The following is a 27016-nucleotide window of genomic DNA, read 5'->3' as shown; positions in this document are numbered from 1 at the left end:
TCTACGACCGATGAAAAATGCAACTTTTATACAACTACAAATATCTTTAGTTTTACTTTAAATTTTGTCCTGAAAGAGTTTTCATATATAAATCCAGTTTCTGCCGTTCTTCTGACATAAAAAGACCTTTGGTTTAATAAGTTATTTAGATGTTTTCAACAATATTACTAGGGCGTTCACCGATTCTAACATGGGCAACCCTTTTGGAAACGCAACACATGGGTTGACCTGATTGATATATGGGTCAGATTCGGAACATTTACATCCTCGCCACACACCTCTAAACTAGCGACATCTCGAAAATATTCATAAAAATCACTTTATGCAACTATTTAAAACATTTAACGCTTTATAAAAAAAGGAGTATTTAATATTTCGATCTGAGTTATATATTATATCATTTTTACTTATTTATTTATATACTAATAACTTTTATTCGACTAATAAACCATATTGAGCATAGATATCATTCAATTTTATTTATAAGAAAATCATATAGAAAATATATTTTATTAGAAGTAGTAGAGGAGGTTTATGCGAGCCGTGGGTGGAGAGGGAGCCAGGAGAGCCGGCTGATGCCTAGTAAGATGATGGCTGCAACAACCCGGGTCGCTCTCCTGGTTAGTGCCTTCTGTTACCATATATGTCTTCCTATATGTATATTCCTCCACTATTTTTGACCTTAGATTACCATTGTGTATACAAGGATCTCTGGGTATAATTTAGCCTGCTGTACTGTGAATGTTGGTGACATGTTCCGTGCATCTCAGTCGACTCCTATACTTAATATTCAGTTCACAAAAAGATGGTCCATTATGCGCCAAATAACCTGTCATCCCTACCATAATATAGCCTACGTAGGTGCCCGACTTGGTGCCCTCTTGATAATAACTAGTCTTAAATGTAACATAGTTTAGTTCATTTATTATGCACCCCATACCCATCCTGTGGGCGGTAGTGGAAAGGGTTACAGAGGCACATAATGGGCTCAGGGACTGAACCCTATAATTCGTTTAGCTAAGCAAGTTATAGTCTTGATGAGCTGGTTACAAAATTCAATACACATCGTCATTAACATTGGGTTCGAGATCGCTCACAAGTACTGTATAGTTTCTAAATTAGACATATGTGGAGAGCTAGTGTCACAATTTATATGTTTGTCCTGCACACCGCCCCCCATCCAGTGGGCAGCGGTGGATAGGTTACAATCACTTAGTTACTACCAACAGTTAGCAAACTGGGGATATTTGGCTAAAATTTCTGGTAGCAGATAATTTTGAATGAAATATTTACACATCTTTAGAACATTCATTATAGAATTGTCTCTGAATTCACGTATTTTTTTGCACTGCATCACATAGTGACGGAGGGTGTGTGAATAATTTTGACAGTTTACATTTGGTCAGGTCTACATCAGGAGATAATGAGAATTCCCAGAGATACTTGTAACCGAGTCTAAGCCGAGCAGTCATAACACCTAGAAGTCTGCCAATTTTATTGGATGATGCATAAGTATGCGACTTTTCTTGCATGATAGTATGATGATAGATGGAATTACTAGTTTAAATTTCACTTTGCCTCAGAAGTTCTTGGTGTATTTCAACAAAACCTTGTAGATCTGAGGCAAAGTGAAATCCACACTAGTAATTCCATCTATCATAATAGTATCGTGCAAGAACAACTACGCATGGGATCAAATTTTTTTTATTTTATTAAGCTGCTACCTTATTCTATATGAAAGATTATAGTGCAGATCATAAGCTGGCTATAACTTCATTTAATATCCCCATCTCACGGGATGGTTAGTAATACATGGAATTAGGAGAGAACATGAAATACCAGGCTAATCTGTTAGCCTCCACTAGCAAAATCTGGAAAAAGCACAAGAATATCTTCCAGTGTTCATGAGTGTATGAAGGACTTTACAGTAGTTTGAGAGTTCAAAGTATACCTCATACCATTTGGTCTGAAATCATTGATTACAGGGCAATCACAGCTACAGTATAGTGTTGGAGAGTATGTCCAAGCTCTTGTTCACATACAGTACTTTATAGTTGGAATGTTCACCATTAGGGGGATTCATTACCTGCAGCCACCTGCCATAGATATCGATATCCCAGTTCAATTCTGTCAATTACAATGTCACACTGTCTAGTAGAAGTTTTGTGCTGCCTGTACATATTGTTCTCGGTTCTAAATGCAGTATGTCATAACTCTTTATACTTGTGCTTTCTATTGATAAAGAAGAATTCTTGAAACCTGAAAATTAAAAAAAAGAGGTTATAGATTTAAGCTAAATAAATAAAGCAGCTGAAAAAATTAGAAAAATCACTTTTATAAATAGTGGTAGATAGCTGGAACAATTTAAGTGAGGTGGTGGTGGAGACCAAAACTGTCAGTAGTTTCAAAGGATCATGTGACAGAATATACTGTATACTGGGAAGTTGGGACACCACGAGCATAACTCTTATCCAGTAGAAACACTTGGGTAATTACATACACCATACCCTAACAGTGGGCTCCCATAATTTGCCCAGCTTTTGAAGCTACATATGATTAGGTTTGTCTGGATTAGGTTGTACATTTTTAATTTAATTTTAGTTAGCTCAAAATAGGTTTTAATTACTTTTTTCTTCGCTGGCAAACCTGGTTTACAAACAAAATAACTTATCTTCCACAGTATCCCTTACCCTAGCATTAAAATTGATATAATACCGCCACACATTCACTCCCTACATAAAGATCAGGATTGGCTTATATGTAGCATTTTGCCTTTTTTTCTTTATAGATAAGTATTTTGTGCTTATTTTGGGCCATTTTATATAAACGTTAAATTGTTGTGATATCTAAGTTTAGTTTATCTGAGAGCCACGATGAGCCATGGCCTCAATGAGGACAGGAAGCCGGTGGCTTGTCGATGGTCCCCCATTTGCCTTGATGATCTTTTTTGGCTGTACTATAAATGTTAACAGAGTTTTGGCAGTTACAGCTTCAGCGGGTAGACAGTTCCATGGGTTTATAACCCTTTGGGTGAAGAAGCATCTCCTGTTCTCAGTCCTACATTGTGGCTTGAGTTTGAAACTGTTGCTCCTTGTTTTGTGTTACATCTGCCCTTTTGACAAAATTTTACAGATCAACATCCTCCAAATTGTTCAGTATTTTAAGTTTCAATAAGATCTGCCCCGTCATGTCTGGTTTGCAGTGTTAGCCCTGTGGCCCTCAACCATTCCTCATATGTGAGTTGACTTGGCTCTGGAATGATTTTTGATGCCCCGTGCTGCACTTTTTCCAGAGCAGCTATATATTCACCAAGTTGTGCTTGCGGGGGTTGAGCTCTGCTCTTTTGGCCCGCCTCTCAACTGTCAATCAACTGTTACTAACTACAGTACTATTTTTTTTCTCTCTCGCCACACCACACACAAAACCCCCTCCCCCCCCCCCCCCCCCAGGAAGCAGCCTGTTACAGCTGGCCAATTCCCAGGTACCTATTTACTGCTAGGTAACAGGGGCATCAGGGTGAAAGAAACTCTGCCCATTGTTTCTCGCCGGCGCCGGGAATCGAACCCAGAACCACAGGATCACGCGTCCAACCGGCTGACTGGACAGCATGCTGGACAGCCAGTCAGCCGCCACCGGCTGACTGGCTGTCCTTCAGCTGTCCTTCTGAAGATGAGGTCTCCATGCTTGGATACAGTAGTCCAAATTGGGACACACCAGAGATTTATGTAATTGACTCACTACCTTCATTCCTTATACGGATGCCAAATATTTTAGCAAGTACTGTACTGTATTAGTGAAACTCTTATTTCACGTTGAGAAAAATGGCAGTGGCTAGTCAACCAGCTGCCCAGTACAATCAAATCATGTACAGGCATTTTGAACTTGGCTTATTTCCTAATTGTTAAAACTACAGTACAATGGAGCCTCGACTTACGATGCTAATCCGTTCCCAGAGATGGATTGTAAGTCGAAGCGATTTTTCCCATAAGAAATAAAGGGAATTGAATTAATCCATTCCCCACCCTCCAAAATATTAACATATAAATACATTTTATACTGAATACAATGTTTTTTTCTAACTACAATACAGTACCAAAGTTTCTCTTACCTTTATGGAGGGCTCTTGATGCGTATGGAAGATGGTGATGAGGGGGGAGGAGGAGAGTTGTTACTGTTTGGAACAACTCTGGGGTACTCTCTCTCCTACGTTTTGCCTGGATACCACTAGGACCTGGGTGTGGTTCAGTGCTTGTCTCGCTACAAATTTGTCAAGAGACATTTGTTTTTCCCTTCGTTTTAACATTTGTCTGTAATGATGCATCACAGTGTCATTGAATAGGTTAAGGCAACAACCTACTGCAGCTTGATTTGGGTGGGTCGTTTCAGCAAAGGTTTGCAATTCTTCCCATGCGGCACACATTTTCTTAATTACAGTATTGAGGAAGAGACATTCTGTACTCTGTTTTTGCTCTATGGTCATCCTTACATGGGTTTTCATATGTTGAGCCTTACCACTGACTTTCCCGAGACTCGTGGCGTGATATATAATAATTACTTTAATGTTCAAAATGCAAAAAACCACCACAGAAGCGGAATTTCTTATAGGCGCGATCGTCACTAAGCGGGCAGCTGTAGTAAACTGAGGCAGGTCGGCTGCGTGACCGGGAACCATGCGCTCGATCGACCCGAACGTGTACCAACAAATATCGGAAGTCGACGACACCATCGGATGTCGAGTCGCATTTTTCGATGAAATTTACATCGTAACTCGAAATTATTGTAAGTAGGGGCAATCGTATGTCGAGGTGCCACTGTACATTATATGGTTTTTAAATTGTCTGGGAGATAGGAAATCTGTTAAGTGTATTGAGAATTCCCAAGGCCACCTTCCGAGCGTCCCCAGAATGTAACCTACAACAGTTGTATAACACCCAGGTGCCTATTTACTGTTAGATATAAGGTATATTGCTCTGTTAGATGAACAGAAGCACGAGCTGAAAGAAAACTTGCCCAAATGTCTGCCCTCTGCTGCTAGAATTTAACCTGGGACCTTGTGGTTGTGAACTGACTACACTACAGGCTGGATTAGACTCTACTGTACTAGGTTAGGTTGGGTTGGATTATGTAGGTTTTAATACAACAAAAAAAGGAATTTGTTCAAGGCACACTATGCAGGACTACTGCTAACCAATTCTACACATGTCCCAGAAGTGAAATGAAAAGGCATTTGTTATATGGCACTGTAAACAAATTTTGAAAGTACAACGTATTGGTTTGTGGCAACTACTGTAGTAAGTACTGTACAGAAAGTTTATATAATATTATTTAATGCAGCTTTAAAAATGGTCCTGCTTGGAATATTTTGATTATTAGTTAATATGCCCTAACTTAACCAAACTTAACCAAAGAATTATGAATATGTTGACACAGATCTAGGCTGTGATGAACTACTGTACTTGGATTAAGGTTAAAATGAATATCACTTCCCTGTCTTAAATCCTGTTATGTGATCAGAGTTACATCATCTTGTATTCAAATACTACAGTGCCATGCTCAATGGTAATGTATCTAAATTTTTAATAAAATGTATATGCAAGCTTGTGTAACCAATATTATAAAACACAATCTAATATTGGAACTTCTTCACAGGCAAGGTCCTTCTCCACCTCGGGGGCAACCAAGCAGTTGGTGCAGGTTAGTGTTTTGGTTTACTCCCTCCTTTCTTTCCCTCAACCTTGCTTTTCCCCCCCCCCCCCCCACATCACTGTCTTTCCCCCCCCCCCTTCCACTCTGCTTTTCCAATAAGACTTGCTTTCTCTGCCCCACTCTGCATTTTACCCTGGTGTCCTGCTTCCTCTCCATAGTGACCCAGCTGCTACCCTGCATTTTGTCCCCCTCAACCCTGCTTTTTGCCCCTTCCATCCTGCTTTCCAATTCTCTTGTACAATTTTTCTTAATGCTGGTCAATGATTGTATTCTGAACCACAAAATATAATTACTTTTTTTTCCAGCCCCCAATACAGGTGTTTGGCTTAGAGGGTCGTTATGCCACTGCTCTCTACTCGGCAGCCTCAAAAAAGAAGGCACTAGATGCTGTTGATAAGGATATGAAAACATTTTCTGTAAGTTGAAAATAATAGAGCTCTTTATTTTTTAGTCTTGGTAAATTTGCCTTTAACTGAGGAATAAATTACAGTATCACTGTGTCTGTGTCCTTGTACACAATTTCCCAGAATTTCTCGCTATGATTTCTCTCTCTCTCTAACCTTGCCAGTGCATTATGTTTATTGACATTTGAATATATCATCCAGAATTTACATTGTAACCTTGAATAATACTCTGTTTTTTGGGAGATCTGCTTCCTTTTATTACTATTGCTCTGCAGGAACTTTTGAAGGTAGATTCCCAGCTTAAGGAGTTCCTTATAAATCCCCTTCTCAGCAAGGAGCTCAAGAAGAGTGCCATTGATTCAGTGTTGGCTAAGAAGAGTGCCAATCCACTTACAGTAAACCTGTTTGGTAAGTCAAATTCTGGTTTGTTAATTTGTAGAGAGTGAACAGTTTTGAATTGTGTTCTAGCATGAGGAATGAGAGTGAAGCACAGGAGAAGCAAAATGAAAAAATGTTTTGTTAATTATGGTATGGTGTATCTATTTCCAAAAGTGACAAAAGACTTTATGAGAATTCAAGTTGATGTTAGTGATTTTGAATCATCTTTGTGGCATATGATGTGATAGTGAATTATTCAGTGAGTTTAGGTTTTACATATGTGAGGTAAAAGACTGGTTTGTGATTGATGTTCCATTTAACTTTCATTGCAGCCTCTCAGATGCTGCCTTATTTCCTTCCCATCTTGGGTCATTATGCTGCTAAAATAAAAAATTGATTTGCATGTTTTATTAAATTTCTTGTATGAGAATTACCTATTTCCAGGTATGCCATACACAAAAAAAAGTAATTTTCTAATAGAAAGAAAATATGGTCCAAGTAACTAAAGATATATTATCATTATAAATGCAGCCAATAAGCATAATTGGTAAAGAAATATTTGTCAATTTTATTACAGTACAGTACTGTTCATGTATAAAAAGAAAAAGAGGCCTTTATATATGCAATAAAATTAAAAAAAATTGATATTACAAATGCATAATAGCATATATATATAAAAAAATAAATTAGAATAGGTATTTGATTAGTAGTTACAAGGGGTGTTGAATGTAATACAGTATACAGTATTGCTCACACTTTTATAGCAAGTTGGCCCCCCTCTGTGGTGGCTTCAGTTTACTACTGTCTCCCTTCCCCAAATTTTCGTGACTCGCCCATTTGCACAGATCTTCGTTATGGGTGGAGGAGGGGGTAATGTAATTATTAGGAGAAAGTGCTAAGCCACTATGACTATAGAGATGAGTGATGAAGGCCAACTAAAGCCTTGTGAGGTACAGGAATCCTGCATGAACCTTAATGGCTCTGGCTCATAGAGCATCTGCTCAGCCTGAAGATGCTAAGGGAGATCATAAAAGGGCTGTTTGTACCTGGCCATTTACTGTTTTTATGCTCGGTTGAGTGCACCATTAACTAGCTGTGGTGATTGTGGGTTTCAATAAGTGTGGAGAACTTTAGGAACTTCCAGATTGTTAAAGCCATAAAGTAGAGTACACTTTATAGGTAATCCTGCTGAGTGAGGGGTTTTCTTCCTGTTAAGTGGAATATTTCATTTAGTCAAGGAGGCTGGCTACAGCTTTAGTGTTAGTGATTTTCTAATTATATTTTTCTTATTTATAATTTTGCCTGTTAGTATTCAAGTAATTTTGTTAGTACTATTTTGAACTTTTTTTTTCCCCCAAATTTGTGTTCTTGTAATTTATTTTATATAGTCGACAATGCTTTTGTATGTATTTTATTGTATGTTGTACCAGTGGTACTAAAGGTGTTTTATTAAATCACTTATTGTCTATTTTCTTTACATTTGCCTTGTATTTAATCTTTCTTATTTTAACAGGTGTGCTTGCAGAAAATGGGCGTATGTCCAATATAGAAGCCGTCATTAATGCATTTGCAATCATCATGGCTGCAGTTCGAGGTGAAATAGTGTGTGAAGTCACTACTGCTAAGGTTAGTCTGAATGATGCTTTGTTATGAGTATAAGTGTTGTAAGATAATCAGCATCTGGAAGCTGTACTTATCTCTACCTAATCCCTAAGGTACTTCATATTTTTTAATAAATTTTAAGACACTTCATGATGCTTATGGTTGCTTGTTGTTATATCCATCTACTGCTGATGATTTTGTAACGGGGGGTGGTGGAAATGGCTCTATCTTGTCCATTATTCCACCCCCCAGTTAACTAACGAGGCCGGGGGAAACAGCTCTCTCTAGTCCGTTATCCCGTCCCCAGTTAGCTAACTATTCTAGAGCACTCCCAGAGTTCCTAAGGCAGCCTCTCTCGTTCAACACCTTGTAACCTAGGTATTCGACTACCTAGGTGCTAAGACTACAAGGCGCCGTCACTTGATCAGCTACCCGAAACTCTAGAGAGAACTCTAGAATACAGAATCATTGCCACAAACGTAAAAGAGAAAACGAAAGGAAAGAAATGAATAGTGAAGTAATTAGTGAGGGTTTGGGGTGAGAGGGAGAGAGGTGGGAGGGGCGAGGAGGGTCATTAGTTGAAAGTGAGAGTTTAGAGAGGGGTGGAGGGAGAGGAATAGATAGGTAGTAGTAGAAGAGTAGATAGTAGAAGACGAAATGCTGCCACCATCCATTCATGATCATTACATACAAGACAAGGAATGGAACTTGCCTGTATCACAAAATTCACCAAAGATGTTATCATGAGTTCATTATTAGTAGTTCCCATCTTTATCATGTACTCATTCTAAACCATGAAACCAGTAACTACAGAGGCTTTCTCACCTCAACTCAAAATCTCTAGGGAACAAAGTTAAACACAATTTAAATAATAAATTCATAATTATATTTCACATGAAGTATCATAATTTAGCAATTCAATTAAAATGTTCCAGTTTAATATGCAAAGTGAGTCATCATCCAAGAATTCGAGAACCCTACAACTTGACTGCCCCTGATCATCACACAACATATGTAAACACGACCAAGTCACCTTACTGCTCAACTCACCAAGTGTCTCTGCCTATAGCTGGATAGAGAGGGGGGGGGGGTCTGTAGTTGACAGAGACTCCCGCCCTGCCGGCCGACAGCCTCCCTGCTCTGCTCGTCTGCTGTTCTCTTGATTAATGCTCCTTTCTGGATAGCTCTCCGAGTTTATATTGGGGAACCTAGTAGCTAACTCCGCCCACAAGTAGATAGCCTCCGGCACTACCAAGCCACTCCTTAAACGTCGGCTTGTTTGAAGGCTACCAGCCTACAATTAAGAGCTTAGCGGAAGCAAGGTGAAATTCTCATGATCTGACCTCAGGTCACTTGAGGTCATTAACGCTTTGAGGTGTGAGATCTCAGGCAGACAACTGGCGCCTTTCCAAATCCCTGTCTGTGACTCATATTCTATATATATTTTAAATAAACTAACCCAAACACTTTTACAGTGTTACATCTCCCCTTCTCCCCGAAATAAAGTTTTTGCAACACTGCTAAAGCAAGCTAGCTGTGTGCAACAACTTTATTAACGAAAAAAAAAATACATCCTAGCTAAACAAATATACATCATCCTACTCTAAAAAATGAAATATGTAGACAGACGTCCATTGTCTCTGGCTGGGCGACGTCACTGCTTGGTCTTGTAGATAATCCTGTACCACATTTCTTCAACACAACTGCCTCCGTCGCTTCTCCGTCGTTAACGCACAACAACACTTGGTCAACCCGAAAGCCGTTACTACTTGAACTGAGCACAGGACCGTGGAATTCGGTTGTCCCAGCTGATCTGTAATTGGCCCTACGTCAGTCACCATGAGAGACGTATATTGGGGTTCTTCACAGCTATAGGGACTACAAGTTTCGAGACCTTCATATAGTTGCCAACAGTAGAAATCCCATCCTACTCTTCTTCCTCCCTGTTGCTCCAGCACGCCTCCTTCAGAGAGCTACTTCTGACAGCCACATCAAGTCCGCATGACACAGGAAGAATCACTCAACAGAGCAACATGCTTGTAGGAGGGGCGGCCAGTCAAGGCAAACGATCCTGTCTTGCAATTACGCTCCATGCAATAATGCTGACACCAGCAAGGGACACTAGGTATCGTGTCTCAGCTTGGCTTATCTTCTTCTTTCTTCTCTCTTCTTTCTTCTCTCTTCTTTCTTCTCTCTTCTTTCTTCTTTCTTCTCTCTTCCTCCTCCCATGGGTCTTTGACAAGCGACCTGGGGTCCATTGGGGTCCGTCCGTCCTGGGGTCCATCCTGGGTAGACCGATGTTGGTGGGACAGACTGGAGTCGTTGTTGCTCCTCTTCCATCATTACTGGGTCGTCTGGGGTCGTCTGCAGAACGACCTGGGGTCCACTGGGTAGACCAATGTTGACCGACCGAGAGGGCTGCGTCTTGGGGTCCCCTGGGGTGGTGGTGGTGGTGGAGCCATGACCTCCAGGTAGTGGGCTGGTCGTGGTGGTGGTGATAAACGCCCCTGAGTGTGGTACACAGCAGCCGTCTCCCTCTTCTGTATATGCGTCGCGCCTCTCCTCTGGCTCCCACCTGTGAATTGAACATAAAGGCGACAATACCCGTGTTCCATGCTGTTGTGTGACCCTGTAGTTTGTATAGGGTTACACAGTTATATCATAACGCTCTCCTCCTGGCAACAACTACACTTCAATTTTTTTTTTTTTAATAATCCAATTAACTCTGAATGATACTGACTTGGTGGAACATAAGACAGTAACAGAGGAAAGTTAGAGAAGAGAGAATAAGGTCATCACTACCTTTAACTTGTCACAAAAAAAAAATCAACACTAATAGACAAAACACTAGCCTAAACTTAACTGTACCGTTCCTAATCTTAAGTACATAATTAACCATTACTCCCACCCTTAACCTACAGCCACCTACGTGACCCAGAGTGTCTCCCTAGCATCTCCGCCGTTCAACAACTCCAAACTGTTGCCACCCCTGTGACCAGACTATCTAACGTCGAGCGTCCCCAACGTGAAGTCTACTGACATACTAAGGCTCCCCCTAGCATGCTGTACAAGACCAGTACACCTCGGGTTATTGCGTTCAAATGGAGTAAAACAGTCGATCGCAATAATCTGAGCAGAACCACTAAAAACTACTTAAAATCTATTTAAGAACTACACCTGCCACTCCCCACTGACCTGGAGACCAGCGGTGGCTGGGTGTCCCCGTGGGACATGCGAGGTCACCTGTCACACTCAGCTGACCTGCACTACCAACACCGCTAAGTTCCCAAATCGCCAAATATTATTACTAACATAAATCACTACACACGCAAGTTCTGGTGAACATTCCCTGAACACCACAAAACTCACAAAATCACTAAACCACAACACTAGAGAATCACTATCTCCTAGCCTGAAAAAAAGTTCGCTAACTCGCGAATAATAAACACCTGTCAAGATCTCCCTGATAGCGCCTGAGCGGCAAAAAGACACGTGGGACTGAACAATGTTAAAAGAACACCAACTACCTACAACATTGTTCAACACCGCTGCCAACATTGTAACGGGGGGTGGTGGAAATGGCTCTATCTTGTCCATTATTCCACCCCCCAGTTAACTAACGAGGCCGGGGGAAACAGCTCTCTCTAGTCCGTTATCCCGTCCCCAGTTAGCTAACTATTCTAGAGCACTCCCAGAGTTCCTAAGGCAGCCTCTCTCGTTCAACACCTTGTAACCTAGGTATTCGACTACCTAGGTGCTAAGACTACAAGGCGCCGTCACTTGATCAGCTACCCGAAACTCTAGAGAGAACTCTAGAATACAGAATCATTGCCACAAACGTAAAAGAGAAAACGAAAGGAAAGAAATGAATAGTGAAGTAATTAGTGAGGGTTTGGGGTGAGAGGGAGAGAGGTGGGAGGGGCGAGGAGGGTCATTAGTTGAAAGTGAGAGTTTAGAGAGGGGTGGAGGGAGAGGAATAGATAGGTAGTAGTAGAAGAGTAGATAGTAGAAGACGAAATGCTGCCACCATCCATTCATGATCATTACATACAAGACAAGGAATGGAACTTGCCTGTATCACAAAATTCACCAAAGATGTTATCATGAGTTCATTATTAGTAGTTCCCATCTTTATCATGTACTCATTCTAAACCATGAAACCAGTAACTACAGAGGCTTTCTCACCTCAACTCAAAATCTCTAGGGAACAAAGTTAAACACAATTTAAATAATAAATTCATAATTATATTTCACATGAAGTATCATAATTTAGCAATTCAATTAAAATGTTCCAGTTTAATATGCAAAGTGAGTCATCATCCAAGAATTCGAGAACCCTACAACTTGACTGCCCCTGATCATCACACAACATATGTAAACACGACCAAGTCACCTTACTGCTCAACTCACCAAGTGTCTCTGCCTATAGCTGGATAGAGAGGGGGGGGGGGTCTGTAGTTGACAGAGACTCCCGCCCTGCCGGCCGACAGCCTCCCTGCTCTGCTCGTCTGCTGTTCTCTTGATTAATGCTCCTTTCTGGATAGCTCTCCGAGTTTATATTGGGGAACCTAGTAGCTAACTCCGCCCACAAGTAGATAGCCTCCGGCACTACCAAGCCACTCCTTAAACGTCGGCTTGTTTGAAGGCTACCAGCCTACAATTAAGAGCTTAGCGGAAGCAAGATGAAATTCTCATGATCTGACCTCAGGTCACTTGAGGTCATTAACGCTTTGAGGTGTGAGATCTCAGGCAGACAACTGGCGCCTTTCCAAATCCCTGTCTGTGACTCATATTCTATATATATTTTAAATAAACTAACCCAAACACTTTTACAGTGTTACAATTTGTACCCCATTCAAGTAAAGCCTTTCATGTTGGTCTATCTTTACCTTTTAGCCTGTTCATTATCCCTTATAGACTTATACATTTTTTACATTATTATTTTTATTATTTTTTAAATTTTACAACCACCACTGCTGCCACCACTAGAACTACTACAATCACCATAACTACTATACCAACCATTATGATCACCATAACTGCTATACCAATCACTGCAATCACCATAACTGCTATACCAATCACTGCAATTACCATAACTGCTGTAATGCTATACCAACCACTGCAATCATCATATCTGCTATAGCGCTATATTAAGTGTGATCACCATAACTGCTATACTAACTACTGTAATCACCGTAACTGCTATACTATAACTGCTATACTATAACTATACTACACTGCAATCACTATAACTGTGCGAGGAGCATATGTGACACTTTCCAACTTCAGACTTGCTTTTAATTAATTACATGGATGGTGAAATACTAAAGAAACTGTTTATGACATTTATGAGACCAAAATTGGAATATGCAGCAGTTGTATGGTGCCCATATCTCAAGACGTACATCAATAAACCGGAAAAGGTGCAAAGGCATGCTACAAAATGGCTTCTGGAACTGAAAAATAAGAGTTACCAGGAGAGGCTAGTGGCATTAAATATGCCAAAGTTAGAAGATACAAGAAATTGAGGTGGTATGATCACCACTTACAAAATAATAACAGTAGTCAACCAAATTGACAAAGAGGAATTCCTGAAACCAGCAACTTCAAGAACAAGAGGACACAGATTCAAGCTAAGGAAACAAAAGGGGCCAAAAAAAATATCAAAATTTTCTTTTACAAACAGAGTAGTGAGGTGGTGGTGGAGGCCAAAACTATCAGTAGTTGCAAAGCGTTATTTGACGGAGTACAGTATTGGGAAGACTGGACACTACAAGCATAGCTCCTATCCTGTAATTATGCTTCACCAACCACTTCACTCGCCATAATTTACAAACCTCAAGGTATAATTGTTAATAAAATAGTCTTAATCTGAAAAATTTTGTGTCAGTACCATCTTCCTTGGAGACTTCACTCTACCCAGTTTATGATGCAGGATAACAAACAATAATATTGTATCAGGGAATCTAGCTGGAATTAGCTAAACTCGGGTCATAGATAATTTTTGACTTGGTTACAAATTTATGTTCACTCAACAGATAAGAGGCAACTGGAAATAATAATACTCTTGATTTGAGCTTCAGAAATAATGAAGAAATAATTTGGGATATTGTTATAACAGATGCTACATACTCAATGGCAAACTTATATAAGTTCAACCTAACATTAATACATAATACGATCAAGTACAATAAACAACAAGATAGGCTGGTAAATTATATCCAACCAATGAAGGTCAAGGAGGCCTGGTCAAGGACCGTGCCGCATGAACGCTAAGCCCCAAAATCATCTCTCAAGGTAAGGTATTGACTTAGAAAAGCTTAACAGACATACATCCCACACAGTCTGTTAATAATTCAGTTATTCAGTTAATAAAATAAGTAAATTATTCTGTGTGGATTTTCTGTAGCTTTGGTAAAATTAAGACAAAATATGGTGGTTGTATTACATTTCATGAATTGTTACCCAAAATTTACAGGTGTTAAATCATAACATGCTAAATGCATGCCCATCATATGTTCCAATTCCTTATCAGAAGTCCAGTCTTCAATGTGGATTCCCAAATTCCTGGTTTCATGCCTATAATTTCTATACTTTTGAAGAAATAAAGCTTCAAAAGTATTCTAATCTAAAGGTGCAACACATTCAATATATACAGTACAGTATATACAAATGTTAATCACCATCATCTACATATACTGTCATATGAATTAACCAAGTTGAAAACTTCAAGAATTATTTAAATACTGTATTATATACATTTTAATTTTCAGCCCTTGGATGCTGCTGCCAAGAAAGAACTAGAGTCATCACTTAAAGCATTCCTGCAGCCAGGACAGAGCCTTCAGCTGAATTTGAAGGTTGATCCATCAATCATTGGTGGCATGTTGGTTTCAATTGGTGATAAGTACATAGACATGTCGATGGCTTCCAAGATCAACAAGTTTACTTCACTTCTCAGTCAAGCTGTCTAGACTTGTATTTATAAAAGATGTATAGTTATCCTCAAGCCTGTAAAAGTTGTGGTATGTGTGGTTATAATGGAGAGAGATCATTCATTATTAAACTTCTGTGAATGTTCCCACTAAATTAGTGGTTTTCATTATTAAACATAGTTTATATAAAGTGAACTGAGGAATGTATATGTAAATTAAAATATTAATGTAATGAAGTCTTTACTTAACATTTTACAACAATATTCTTGTATTTATGAATAAAAACTTTGATAATATAGCAAATGCATTATATTGAATTTCTTCTTGCCATATTTATTTTTCATAAACATTTTAATTTTGAATATTGTATGAAACGAGTGGTGCTAAAAAGTACCAAGCTTGGCACTTTCTTTTGATACTTAACCATATTATGAATAGTGATTAGCATACCTTGGATTTCAAGGTTTTGAGTCTTAGTCAATGCCATTGTAGGGAGAGACCACATTTCATTCTATTGAGTTCCTAGGTCATTGTAGTAATAGTGCCACCTACCTTGTGGTTATCTTGTTATTGTTCTGAGGGTTACAGCACTCGTAGCCCCGTCTGACCAGACCACCTAGTTGGTGTGATCAGCCAGACTTGTGGTGCTTGCAGGTTGGGCCAATAGACCTTCTGCAGTTACCTTTGTTCTTATGTTCATCCTGCTACTAACCTTCAGAAGCAGCAACCTTCTGCCAAACTGAACTGGAATTTTTTACTTCCCTTGACTACTACTGAAGCTCAGAGGCGTTAGTGATCCACGCCCACGTCATATAATTGTCATCCACACTTCCGTGGAAATAAACATTCCATTTACCTCTGGAAGACTCGATCCTGGGCATGGATAACTAATTCCTCAGCTCCAGTAGTAGTCAGTGGAAGTCGAAAATTAGTTTGGCAGCAGGATGCTGCTTCTGGAATCTTTCCTTATTAATAAGAGTACTCAATAGCTGCTAATTCGATTGATTGATTGATGAAGATTAGATAGAGATAGCACAGGCATGAGCAAGTGGTAGATTTTTTCTTTTTAGTAAATGGGATCTTGGGTCGTAAAAGGATATACAGTACTGCGTGCTGTGCTCACATTTAAATCGTTTGTCCTTACTGATTATTTGATTCAGGCGATGAGTCACAATAACGTGGCTGAAGTATGTTGACCAGACCACACACTAGAAGTTGAAGGGACGACGACGTTTCGGTCCGTCCTAGACCATTCTCAAGTCGATTGTGAAGAGGAGGTATGTTGTTGTTGTTATAGATTCAGCTACTCTGAACAAGTTCCAAGTAGCACGGGCTATGGTGAGCCCGTAACTTACCTGGCACAGGAGCGGGGCAAGTAGCACGGGCTATGGTGAGCCCGTAACTTACCTGGCACAGGAGCGGGGCAAGTAGCATGGGCTATGGTGAGCCCGTAGTGGACTTACCTGGCACAGGAGCGGTGATGAGAGAGGAGGTAGAGACAGGTAATAAATAGGCAAGAGAGAGCTGAGGAGAAAAGTAAGGTGTAGGGGATAGTAGTAATAATGAGAACTGCAGAGGGCTTATTGGCCCATACGAGGCAGCTCCTATTATAAGCCCCGAATGAGGAGATAGTAATAGGAATAAGAGGAGGATAGCAAGGGAGCGTAGGAGAAGACAATGAACAGAAAAAGGGGAGAAGATGAAAAGGAAAGAGAAAGAAGGATAAATGGAAGGGGTAAGCTTATGTTGTCACGTTTGTTGGAAAGATTAGAGCATTTGAGTATATACTGTGAAAGAGAAGTCCACAGCAACAAAGCCAGGACTCAAGTTCATGTTGGGTACATTGTGTATCAGAACCGATTCTACAAGACGGCGTCTGTGAAGAGTAGAGGCAGGAAAGATTATTTTGGAGGAAGATCAATCAATGGGAGGATTAGAATCCCTCACATGGCAGAAGAGAGCATTGTTAGTGTCTGCAGACTTAACACTTCTCTTGTGTTCTTTAAGTCTGTCGTCTGTCATTCAGTGTACGGCCAGTTTCGCCTAAGTATTGGAGAGGACAAGATGAACAAGAAATAGAGTAGACACCAGCAGCATTGTAAGCAGGAGGAGCAGTGTGAACTAGATTGCTACGAAGTGTGCTAGTTTGTCGAAAGGTGAGTTTAATGTCAAAAGGACGAAAGGTATTGGTAAAAGTTTTGAGTTCAGATATGAAGGGAAGGCATAGTACAGTGCTACTAGTGTTGGAAGGAGGTTTAGGATGAAAGAAATTTCGTTTAGCTTGAGAGTAAGCACAGTTAATGAAATGCAAAGGATAACCAAGGCGAGAGAATGATTTGTAGATAAAGGACAAATTCTGGGATTTGTAGATAATCTGTAGGTGTCTGTTTACTTTGCTCCTCAGCTCTCTCTTGCCTATTTATTGCCTGTCTCTACCTCCTCTTCACAGGAAGGGATGCGGCGCGCCTTGCACCCAAATGCTTAGACTGCATAAGTAAAGAGGCAAAACAGATTGGGGTCAAACTCAACCCCTCAAAGTCAAAGGCCATGCCCATAAAAATAGCGAAGCCCAACATCCAACTCACAGTACAGGGTCAACCAATTGAATGGGTCGACACCTATCAGTATCATCCTGGACACACACATGAATTTTAATACTGAGGTCACTTACTTGAGAGAGCGAATTGCGGCCCGGACGGCAATCCTCAGGTCGCTAACCTCCCTTTCTGGAGTAGCCAATCTGCAAGTCCTTCGCACATACTATGTACAGGCAGTCAGATCAGTGATCGATTATGCCGCACCTGCACTCACAAATCTATCACACCAACAGTAGAAAAAGCTTGAAGTTGCCCAAAACAATGCTATGAGAGCCGCACTGGGAGCCCCCATGTAGACCAGGCTTGAAACTTAAACTGGAGACGGGTTTGCCCTCTCTACAAGAAAGAATATCACAAGGGACAGCTACAATTGTCAGTAAGATAATTATTTCTTCTGATCCAATCCCAGTACGGCAGGCCTTGGTGGTTGGACTAGGCCAAAACAATGGAAACTCTTGGGCTGCAAGAGCAGGAAAAGTCATAAACAGACTACATTTAAAAAGCATGATTCGTGATAGAGAGGGTGATCATCCACACCCAAATTACACTCCTTCCGCACCGTGGGAAGAGCCTACTTTCAAAATAGTAATAGAAAGTCTCCCAATGAAAAAGGCGGCCTATGATCCAACAATCCTAATTAGGTGCATAATAGAAGAGCAAATGTATAGCATAGCAGCAGCAGGAGCCACCCACATCTTCACAGACGGATCGGTGGACACAGAATATGAGTGCTGGCGCTGCTCTTTGCTGGGCCAGCGTACAGGCATATTGGAGACTGGGAGGACTAGTATCATCAACTCAAACTGAGCTGTTTGCCATACAACAGGCATTCGCATATGTGATTGCACAAAACACTCAAAATGCAATCATACACACAGACTCAAAAGCTGCACTTCAAATACTAGGACAAAAACAGTGGAAAGATAATGTGGAAATAATTACCACCATTTTGTATCTTGGAGCAGTCGCTAAAGGCAAAGGACTCAACATAACCTTAAACTGGATCCCATCCCATATTGGAATCCCATTAAATGAAAAAGCTGGTGAAATTGCTAAATTGGCAACTCGTCATCCAGTGATACATAAAACAATTCAACCCAGCCTAGAGAACATAAAAAACATCATCACCAAAAAACTCACATCTCAACGAAGCCTACCTACACCAGAGAATAGCTGAAGGTTCGCCATTTGCAACATGGTATCTTCAGGCAACCAAATTAGAAAGGTTAAATATCCCAAAATGAATCCACAGGGAAATAGCAGTTAAGTTATATAGACTACGTCTAGGTTACAGATGCAACTGGGAGATTGGTGAACCCCGACAGAGAGAGTGCATCTTCTGCCAAACTGTCACAGAAAAGCCATTACTTCACTATCTTCTGGAATGTGAAGCAACCAATGACCTTAGAAGAGCTTTTAGAGTTCCTGAATCATGCAGTGGCCACCCTGAAGCCATCAACACAGCCACTCTCCTGGTCAACAAAGGTCTCCAGCAGCTGGACACCCTCATAAAGACTGTGAAGCAGTATATCCTCCCCCGCGATAACAGCTTGATGGTTAAATGTAACCTCAAAAAACTGAGAAAAAAAAATTGTACCAGTTACGGGCTATTCATGCCCGTGCCACCTCTTGGGTGGCTTAATCTTCATCAATCAATCAATCTCCTCTTCACAATCGACTTGAGAATGGTCTAGGACGGACCGAAACGTCGTCGTCCTTTCAACTTCTAGTGTGTGGTCTGGTCAACATTTGATTGATTAATTGATGAAGATTAAGCTACCCAAGTGGTAGCACGGGCATGAATAGCCCGAAAGTGGTAGATTTTTTGTTTAGTAAATGTATACTGTGTGCTGAGGTCATATTTAATCGTGAGGCTGCTATCGTGGGGAAGGATACTGCTTGACAGTTTATGAGGGTGTCCAGCTGCTGGATACCTTTTTTGACCAGAAGACTGAGAAGAGTGGCAGTGTTGATGGCTTCCGGGTGGTTACCGCAAAATTCAGGGTCTCCTAAAGTTCTTCTTAAGGTCGTTGAACATAAGAATAAAGGTAACCGCAGAAGGCCTATTGGCCCATACGAGGCAGCTCCTATCTATAACCACCCAATCCCACTCATTTTTTTTTTTTTTTTTTTTTAGATATATACAAGAGTTATTACATTCTTGTCCGCTAAATTTTGGTATGTTTTAAGTTAAAAAAAACGAAGCCTGGCTAAATGAAATATTGTAGTGTGAGGAAAGAAAACGGAGATGGCGGTCGGAGGAGAAGCGAGGCGGCGCGGCCCCGTGGGTGCCAGATTGGGCTACAAGTAGCGAATTGGGCTACTTTTGAGAGCCCTACGCTCCCAAATTTTTAATTTCGCTACTTGCTACTTTTTGGGCTAATTTAAAAGCAAGTTGGGCTATTAATGTTAAGCAACTCAATGATGATTATTTATGGTCAGATGCAACACAAACAAGCACCCCGCGATAGCAGCCATAGACTGACAATTTAAATTCGAGCACAGCACGCAGTATATTATTTTTACGACCAAAGATCACATTCACTCCAAAAAAATCTTCCACTTACGGGCTATTCATGTCCTTGCCACCTCTTGGGTAGCTTAATCTTCATCAATCTCAAACAAGGAACAACGATTTAAAGTTCAACAAGCCACTACTTAGGACAGAAAACAGGAGAATTTTTTTTTTCACCCACGTGGGGCATAACAATGCACAACTATCAAATCATCAACATTATCTGGGAGTCAGAATCCACCAATCACTGATAGTTGTACAACAAGTGGAAGCTGCAGTTATAAAAGCAAACCAAATCCTTTGGAATAGTCAAACGAAATTTTGACGAAGGAAAAGGTAGTTATATATACAACTCTGGTGTACTTCCACTTGATAAATCCACGCATTGAGAACTCATCTTCAGAAAGACATATCTGTTTTGGAGAAAGTTCAACACCGGGTGACTAAAATAATTTCCAAACTAAGTCGACTTTCATACCAGGGACGGTTGAGGGTCACAGGGACCAGACATGACAGGGCTGCTCTCAGCAAAACTTTTAAATTACTGAACAATTTGGAAGATATTGACCCAGAACACTTCTTCAAAAGGCTAGATGTAAGACGAACAAGGAGCAACGGGTTCGAGCTCAACAAGCCACACTGAAGGATGGAAAATATTTGTTTTCTCCTATAGAATTATACAGTTGTGGAAACGCATACCCGCCGAAGCCGTAAATGCTAAAACATTGGCATTTGTTTGGCCCCAAAACATATGGGAGGGGCCTTCGACAAGCCAGACAACCTTCCTGTCCTCGTCGAGACCACTAGAGAGAGTACCTGAATTTGCCCGAGGGGCCACCCTCGACTAAATTCAGCAAAACCATGGAACCACCTTCCCGACGAAACCGTAAATGATAAAACATTGTTCGATAAAATCACCAGGGCAAATAGGGGACATTTGACAAGCCGCCGGCTTCCTATCCTCACTGAGAGATAGTGACCCTCTGATAAATTCTGGTAAATCTTACCTAATTAAATAATCCTGAAAAGTTTGCATATTGAAGGCAGTGCTGTGTTAGCAGCATTATACCCTGAGCAAAGCAATGCACTGTTGCCCTCCAACCCAGATGGTGCATGGGCACTATGGGACCCATGTCTGTGGATCTATACTTACAACCACATTCTCGTCTGTGGACCCTCCCTACTTTGGTAGGGCTCTCAGTGTGCTTGGCAGAGTTAGGAGGGTGTTTGTCTGGTTAGGTGAGGTGTTTGTTGACCAAACCACACACTAGAAAGTGAAGGGACGACGACGTTTCGTTCTGGACCATTCTCAAGTCGATTGTGAGAATGCACAATTGTCCCTTCACTTTCTAGTGTGTGGTTTGGTTAACGTATTTCAGCCACGTTATTGAGACTCCTCGTCTGCAGGTGTTTGTTTGCTAGGTCTGTAGGTACACAACTGGTCGGGTTCTGGTTACACTCGGACACGAGACGATTCGGCTAAACTCATTTTCTGTTTTAAATCCAGATGTATTGTTATGCTAGGTTGTATTAGGTTATGTTATTAAGGTTAGGCTGCATTGGGCTCGGTTGGATTAGATTGGTTTGATTTGGGTTACGTTAGGTTGGGTTCAGCTAGGTTAGTCATGTTTCAAAATTCCACAACGCCACGGAGCAGTCTCTGTGGCGCAGTGCTAAAGCACGCTCCCGGCTCTTCGCCAGCCCTTTGACCTGGGTTCGTGTCCTGGCCGGGTTTAAGTTCAAGTATGTTTATTGAGATAAGAAAGAAATACATCTCAAAGGGATAGAGTAGCTTAGGCTATTTCTACCCCCCTTTCCTGGCCGGGAAGGAGTGACCGGGCGCCAATCCTTAACTGTTCACCAAGCAGAGAATAGGTTGTTAAACGATTTGGCGGGTCATACCCCAGGGAAAAAAATTAGGATTAAGGACCTGCCCGTCGAAACGCTATGCGTGCTAGTGGTTTTACAAGAATTTAAAATCTTTTTTATATATAAATAAAAAAAAAAATAAAAAACAATCCGCCGACGAATCTTCTTGTGTGCGATGAGACTTGTATCTGGCATAATTAAAATCTTAACTTAAATAATTCGTTTGTTAGACAATATATGATATTCAGATCTATAAATTACTTTAGAAAGGCCTATAATGCATATAAATAATAATTTATACATTCCTGACACCACATTATATGGGTAGGATATTATGTAGAATTCACTTCCCCATTTTTAAACTACCCCGTCGTCAGGCTAGGCTCGTTAACGCGGCGGTCGTCTCCCCCCCACATCCCAAGACGCATTTATTATCGGCTTTCATGTACTGTATATTAAAAATAGTTTTTATCGAGTATAAATTAATTTTATATTCTATAATTAATCAGGCGTATAGTAGGTTCGGTATTTAGGTTCTGTTGGCAATTATTTTCACTTGCAGTATGTGGAGGGAGAAGCATTTACAGTTGCCTGTCCTCAGGCCAGGCTTGCCTACGTGGCCGCCCAACCCAAAGCCGCATTCATTAATTTTATCGCTGTGTATTCAGAATTATTCTCGCGTATAAGGTAATATTATTTCATCAAGTTAATAGTTAACAACTAAGTTTAGTGACAAGCGACAGTCCAATATACAAATACTGCAATAGTTTAGTTTAGTTCATTTATTATGCACCCCATACCCATCTTGTGGATGGTAGTGGAAAGGGTTACAGAGGCACATAATGGGCTGAGGGACTGAACCCCACAATTCATTTAGCTAAGCAAGTTACAATCTTGATACACAGTTTACATTTGGTCAGGTCTACATCAGCAGATAATGAGAATTCCCAGAGATACTTGTAACCGAGTCTAAGCCGAGCAGTAGTAACATCTAGAAGTCTGCTGATATTATTGGATGAACCATAGATGTGTGGCTTCTCTTGCATGATAGTATGATACTGCAATAGATGAACAACTTCCCAACAGGAAGGAGCAGGGACACCCCTCCTGGAACTGAATTTACCTGAGGGCCACTAACACTAGTGGCCTCGATGAGGGCAGTAAGCCGGCGGCTTGTCAAAGGTTCCCCCATTTGTTCTAATGATCTTTTACAGCTGAATTTTAAAACCCAGCAGAGTTTTGGCGTTTATGGCTTCGGCGGGTAGGCGGTTCCACGGGTTTACAACCCCTATGGGTGAAAAAGCATCTCCTGTTTCCTATCCAACATTCTGGCTTGTTGAGTTTGAACCCGTTGCTCCTTGTTCGTGTAACATCTGACCTTTTGAAGACATTGGCCTGATCGACATCCTCTAAATTGTTTAGTATTTTAAAGGGTTCTATGAAGTCCGCCCTGTCATGCCTGGTTTGTGATGTTGTTAACCCTGTGGCACTCAACCGTTCCTGATACGAGAGATGACTAAGCTCTGGTATGACTTTTGTCGTAACACATAGCTCCATAGCTCTGGTAAGACATGGCTCCAGAGCAGCTATGTACGTATTTCTGAAGATAAGGTCTCCATGCCTGGATGCAATAATTTACGTGGGGGCGCACCAGCTACAGTCTAAGTAGACCTAGGCGTGCGGTTACACAACTGGTTGGGCTCCGGTTACACAACTGGTCGGGGTCCGGTTACACAACTGGTTGGGCTCCGGTTACACAACTGGTCGGGGTCCGGTTACACAACTGGCCGGGGTCTGGTTACACAACTGGTCGGGGTCCGGTTACACAACTTGCTGGGCTCCGGTTACACAACTGGTCGGGCTCCAGTTACACAACTGGTCGGGCTCTGGTTACGCAACTGGTCGGGCTCTGGTTACGCAACTGGTCGGGCTCTGGTTACACAACTGGTCGGGCTCCGGTTACACAACTGGTCGGGCTCCGGTTACACAACTGGTCGGTCTCCGGTTACACAACTTGTCGGGTCCGGTTACATAACTCCGGGGGTGTGATTTGTTGAGCTTTGGGTTGTGCATGGTTGTGCTCCGGTTCGTACATGGTTGTGCTCTAGCGGTTGTTTGTGTACTAGTGCTCCAGCTGGTTTGTTTGCTAAGGCTCTGTTTATATGTTTGCTAGAACTCCGGGTTTCTTTTTTTGTATATAGTTCAATTGTTTGCTATGGCTCAAGAGTTGGTGCCAAGGGCAAGTGGAAGGTTTTAGGTAGGGCTAAGGAGATTTTTGTTTGGTCGAGCTAGGAATGAAGTTTGGTTGTGCTCTGGCTGGGACTGTTTAGCTTTGTGGGGGTTGGATGAGATGTATACTTGCTAGGCTTACGGTTACACAACTGGTCGGGGTCCAGTTACACAACTGGTCAGGCTCCGGTTACACAACTGGTCGAGCTCCGGTTACACAACTATAATAATAATAATAATAATAATAATAATTTTATTTAGGTAAGGTACATACATACAATAAATTTTTACAAAGATTGGTTGACTTATAGGTAGAGCTAGTACATACAATGCCTAAAGCCACTATTACGCAAAGCGTTTCGGGCATGATAAACTTAAATGACAAGCTTAATACTAATTGAGCATAATGAGTAGAATGAAAACAAGAAATGAAAACATAGATGAAAAAGCAGCACAAATACAATTATGTTGACAAACAGCGCTCTTTAAAGAAAAACAGACATTGGTTGACAATAGAAGGGTAAGGTAGGTTACAGGGAATTTATTAGGTATAGCTTCGTTTTTAACTTAAACTGGTTGAGAGAGGTACAGTCTTTAACATGGTTGGGAAGGTCATTCCACATTCTGGGCCCCTTGATTTGCAGAGCATTTCTAGTTTGATTAAGTCGTACTCTAGGAATATCAAAACTGTTTTTATTTCTGGTGTGGTGCTCATGGGTTCTGTTACAACCTTCTATGAAGCTTTTGAGTTCAGGATTGGCATTATAGTTTAGCGTTTTATATATGTATAATACACATGAGAGAATGTGCAGTGACTTAATGTCTAACATATTCAGAGATTTGAGTAGGGGTACCGAGTGATGTCTGGGGCCAGAATTGGATATTGTCCTAATAGCAGCTTTGTGTTGAGTAATTAGAGGACGTAAGTGATTTTGGGTAGTAGAGCCCCAAGCACAAATACCATAGTTGAGATATGGATAGATAAGGGAGTAATAGAGAGTCACCAGGGCAGGGCGTGGTACATAATATCTGATCTTAGAAAGAATGCCCACAGTTTTTGAAACTTTTTTTGATATGTTTAGTATGTGTCCCTGGAAATTCAGCTTGTGGTCAATGAGAATGCCAAGGAATTTGCCATCTAATTTGTTACAAATTTGGGTATTGTTTATTTTGAGATTTATTTGATTAGAGGATTTATTGCCAAACAGAATATAGAAAGTTTTGTCAATGTTAAGGGTGAGTTTGTTGGCAGTTAGCCACAGATGGACTTTATTTAGCTCAGTATATACTGTGGCATTTAGAGCAAGGGGGTCAGGGCTGGAGTAAATGAAGGTTGTGTCGTCAGCAAATAGAATTGGTTTGAGGTGTTGGGAGGCATTTGGAAGGTCATTAATGTAGATGAGAAAGAGGAGAGGGCCAAGTATGCTGCCCTGGGGAACACCAATGTTGATGGGTAGGGTGGGAGAAATTGTATTAATCACATATACAAATTGGAGCCTGTCAGTAAGGTAGGATTTGAGGTATTGTAGGGAGTGTCCTCTGACTCCATAATGATGTAATTTAAGAAGAAGGTTTTGGTGGTTGACAGTATCAAAAGCTTTACGCAGGTCCACAAATAACCCAACAGGGAACTCATTTTTATCAAGAGCTGTATGAATCGAGTTAAGCATACTAATAAGTGCATCGTTAGTGCTTTTTTTGGGCCTGAAGCCATATTGGCAAGGGCTAAGTATATTAGTTTGGCTAGATATGAGTAAAGCTGCTTATAGATTAGTTTTTCAAAAAATTTTGACAAGTTTGGCAGGATTGATATAGGTCTGTAGTTGTTAACATCTGTGAGATCACCACATTTGTGGACAGGCGTTACTCTCGCTTTTTTTAGAATATCTGGAAAGGTTTGGAGTTCAAGTGACTTGTTGAAGAGCAAAGCAATAGCAGGGGCTAAAGAGCTGGAGGCTTTTTTGTAAATTAAAGTGGGTATCTCCTCAAGGGCACCAGACTTGGTTTTAAGGGAAAGGATTATCTCATTGACGTCAGTGGAATTAATAGGCTTTAGGTACAGAGACTGTGGATAGTTACCTGTAAGATAGTCCTTAATGTCAGTACTGGAAGATGGAATATCATTTGCAAGGGATGAACCAATGGAAGAGAAGAACCTATTGAACTCAATAGCAGAATCAGAGGCTGAAAGCTGACCATCGTTATTAGACAGGAGAGTCGGTTTGTTATTTAAAGACTTCTTTGATCCCAATATTTGTGAAATTGTTCTCCAAGTTTGTTTAATGTTGCTCTTTATTTGGGTAAATTTATCTTCGTAGTATTTAGTTTTGGCTCGTCTAATTATCTTAGATAGCAATAATGAGTAATTCTTTGAGAATTCTTTGGAGACAATTCCTAACCTATACTTCTTCTCAAGGTCATGTTTTTTATTAATAGATTTAAGTATTCCCTTTGTAAGCCAGGGATTGTTAAGCCTTTTGGTTGTGACTTGTTTTGTAAGCGTAAGCATGTAACTGGTTGCAAACACTCAAACGACAAGGCCGACGGGTACTTATCAACTGGGTGCCAAGTCATGTGGGAATAATAGGAAATGACATTGCAGACGAAGCTGCAAAACTTGCAACTAAGAGAAGAAATGTAGACATTTACATACCACAGAGTCTATCACAGATTAAGAAAGTAATTAGAAACAGAGCAATGCAAAAGATGTACAGTGACCACAACACAGCAGTTGCAACATCAGGATCTGCGGGTTGGTACAAGAATTCAACCAACTAC

General features: G+C 40.8%; 1 protein-coding gene across 1 annotated transcript; it reads left to right on the top strand.

The window, feature by feature from the left end:
• The first annotated feature begins 507 nt into the window (after positions 1-507).
• ATPsynO (ATP synthase subunit O, mitochondrial) lies at positions 508-15260 on the top strand. The gene is made up of 6 exons (XM_045738806.2): positions 508-620; positions 5650-5694; positions 6012-6122; positions 6386-6518; positions 8002-8114; positions 14867-15260. The coding sequence occupies exons 1-6, from the start codon at positions 576-578 to the stop codon at positions 15065-15067; spliced, it is 648 nt and encodes a 215-aa protein (XP_045594762.1). The 5' UTR covers positions 508-575; the 3' UTR covers positions 15068-15260.
• The last annotated feature ends 11756 nt before the right edge of the window (positions 15261-27016 follow it).

This window comes from Procambarus clarkii, chromosome 43 (assembly GCF_040958095.1).
Source record: "Procambarus clarkii isolate CNS0578487 chromosome 43, FALCON_Pclarkii_2.0, whole genome shotgun sequence".
Taxonomy (NCBI): Eukaryota; Metazoa; Arthropoda; class Malacostraca; order Decapoda; family Cambaridae; genus Procambarus; species Procambarus clarkii.
Note: the sequence above shows the minus strand (reverse complement) of the source record. Positions and strands in the feature narration are given on the sequence as shown.

Excerpts from the sequence above, each read along its gene's own strand:
- ATPsynO (XM_045738806.2), top strand. The coding sequence starts at position 576 with ATGCCTAGTAAGATGATGGCTGCAACAACCCGGGTCGCTCTCCTG. Across the intron at positions 5,695-6,011 it reads CAACCAAGCAGTTGGTGCAG|CCCCCAATACAGGTGTTTGG; the intron begins GTTAGTGTTTTG and ends TTTTTTTTCCAG. Across the intron at positions 6,519-8,001 it reads ACTTACAGTAAACCTGTTTG|GTGTGCTTGCAGAAAATGGG; the intron begins GTAAGTCAAATT and ends TTATTTTAACAG.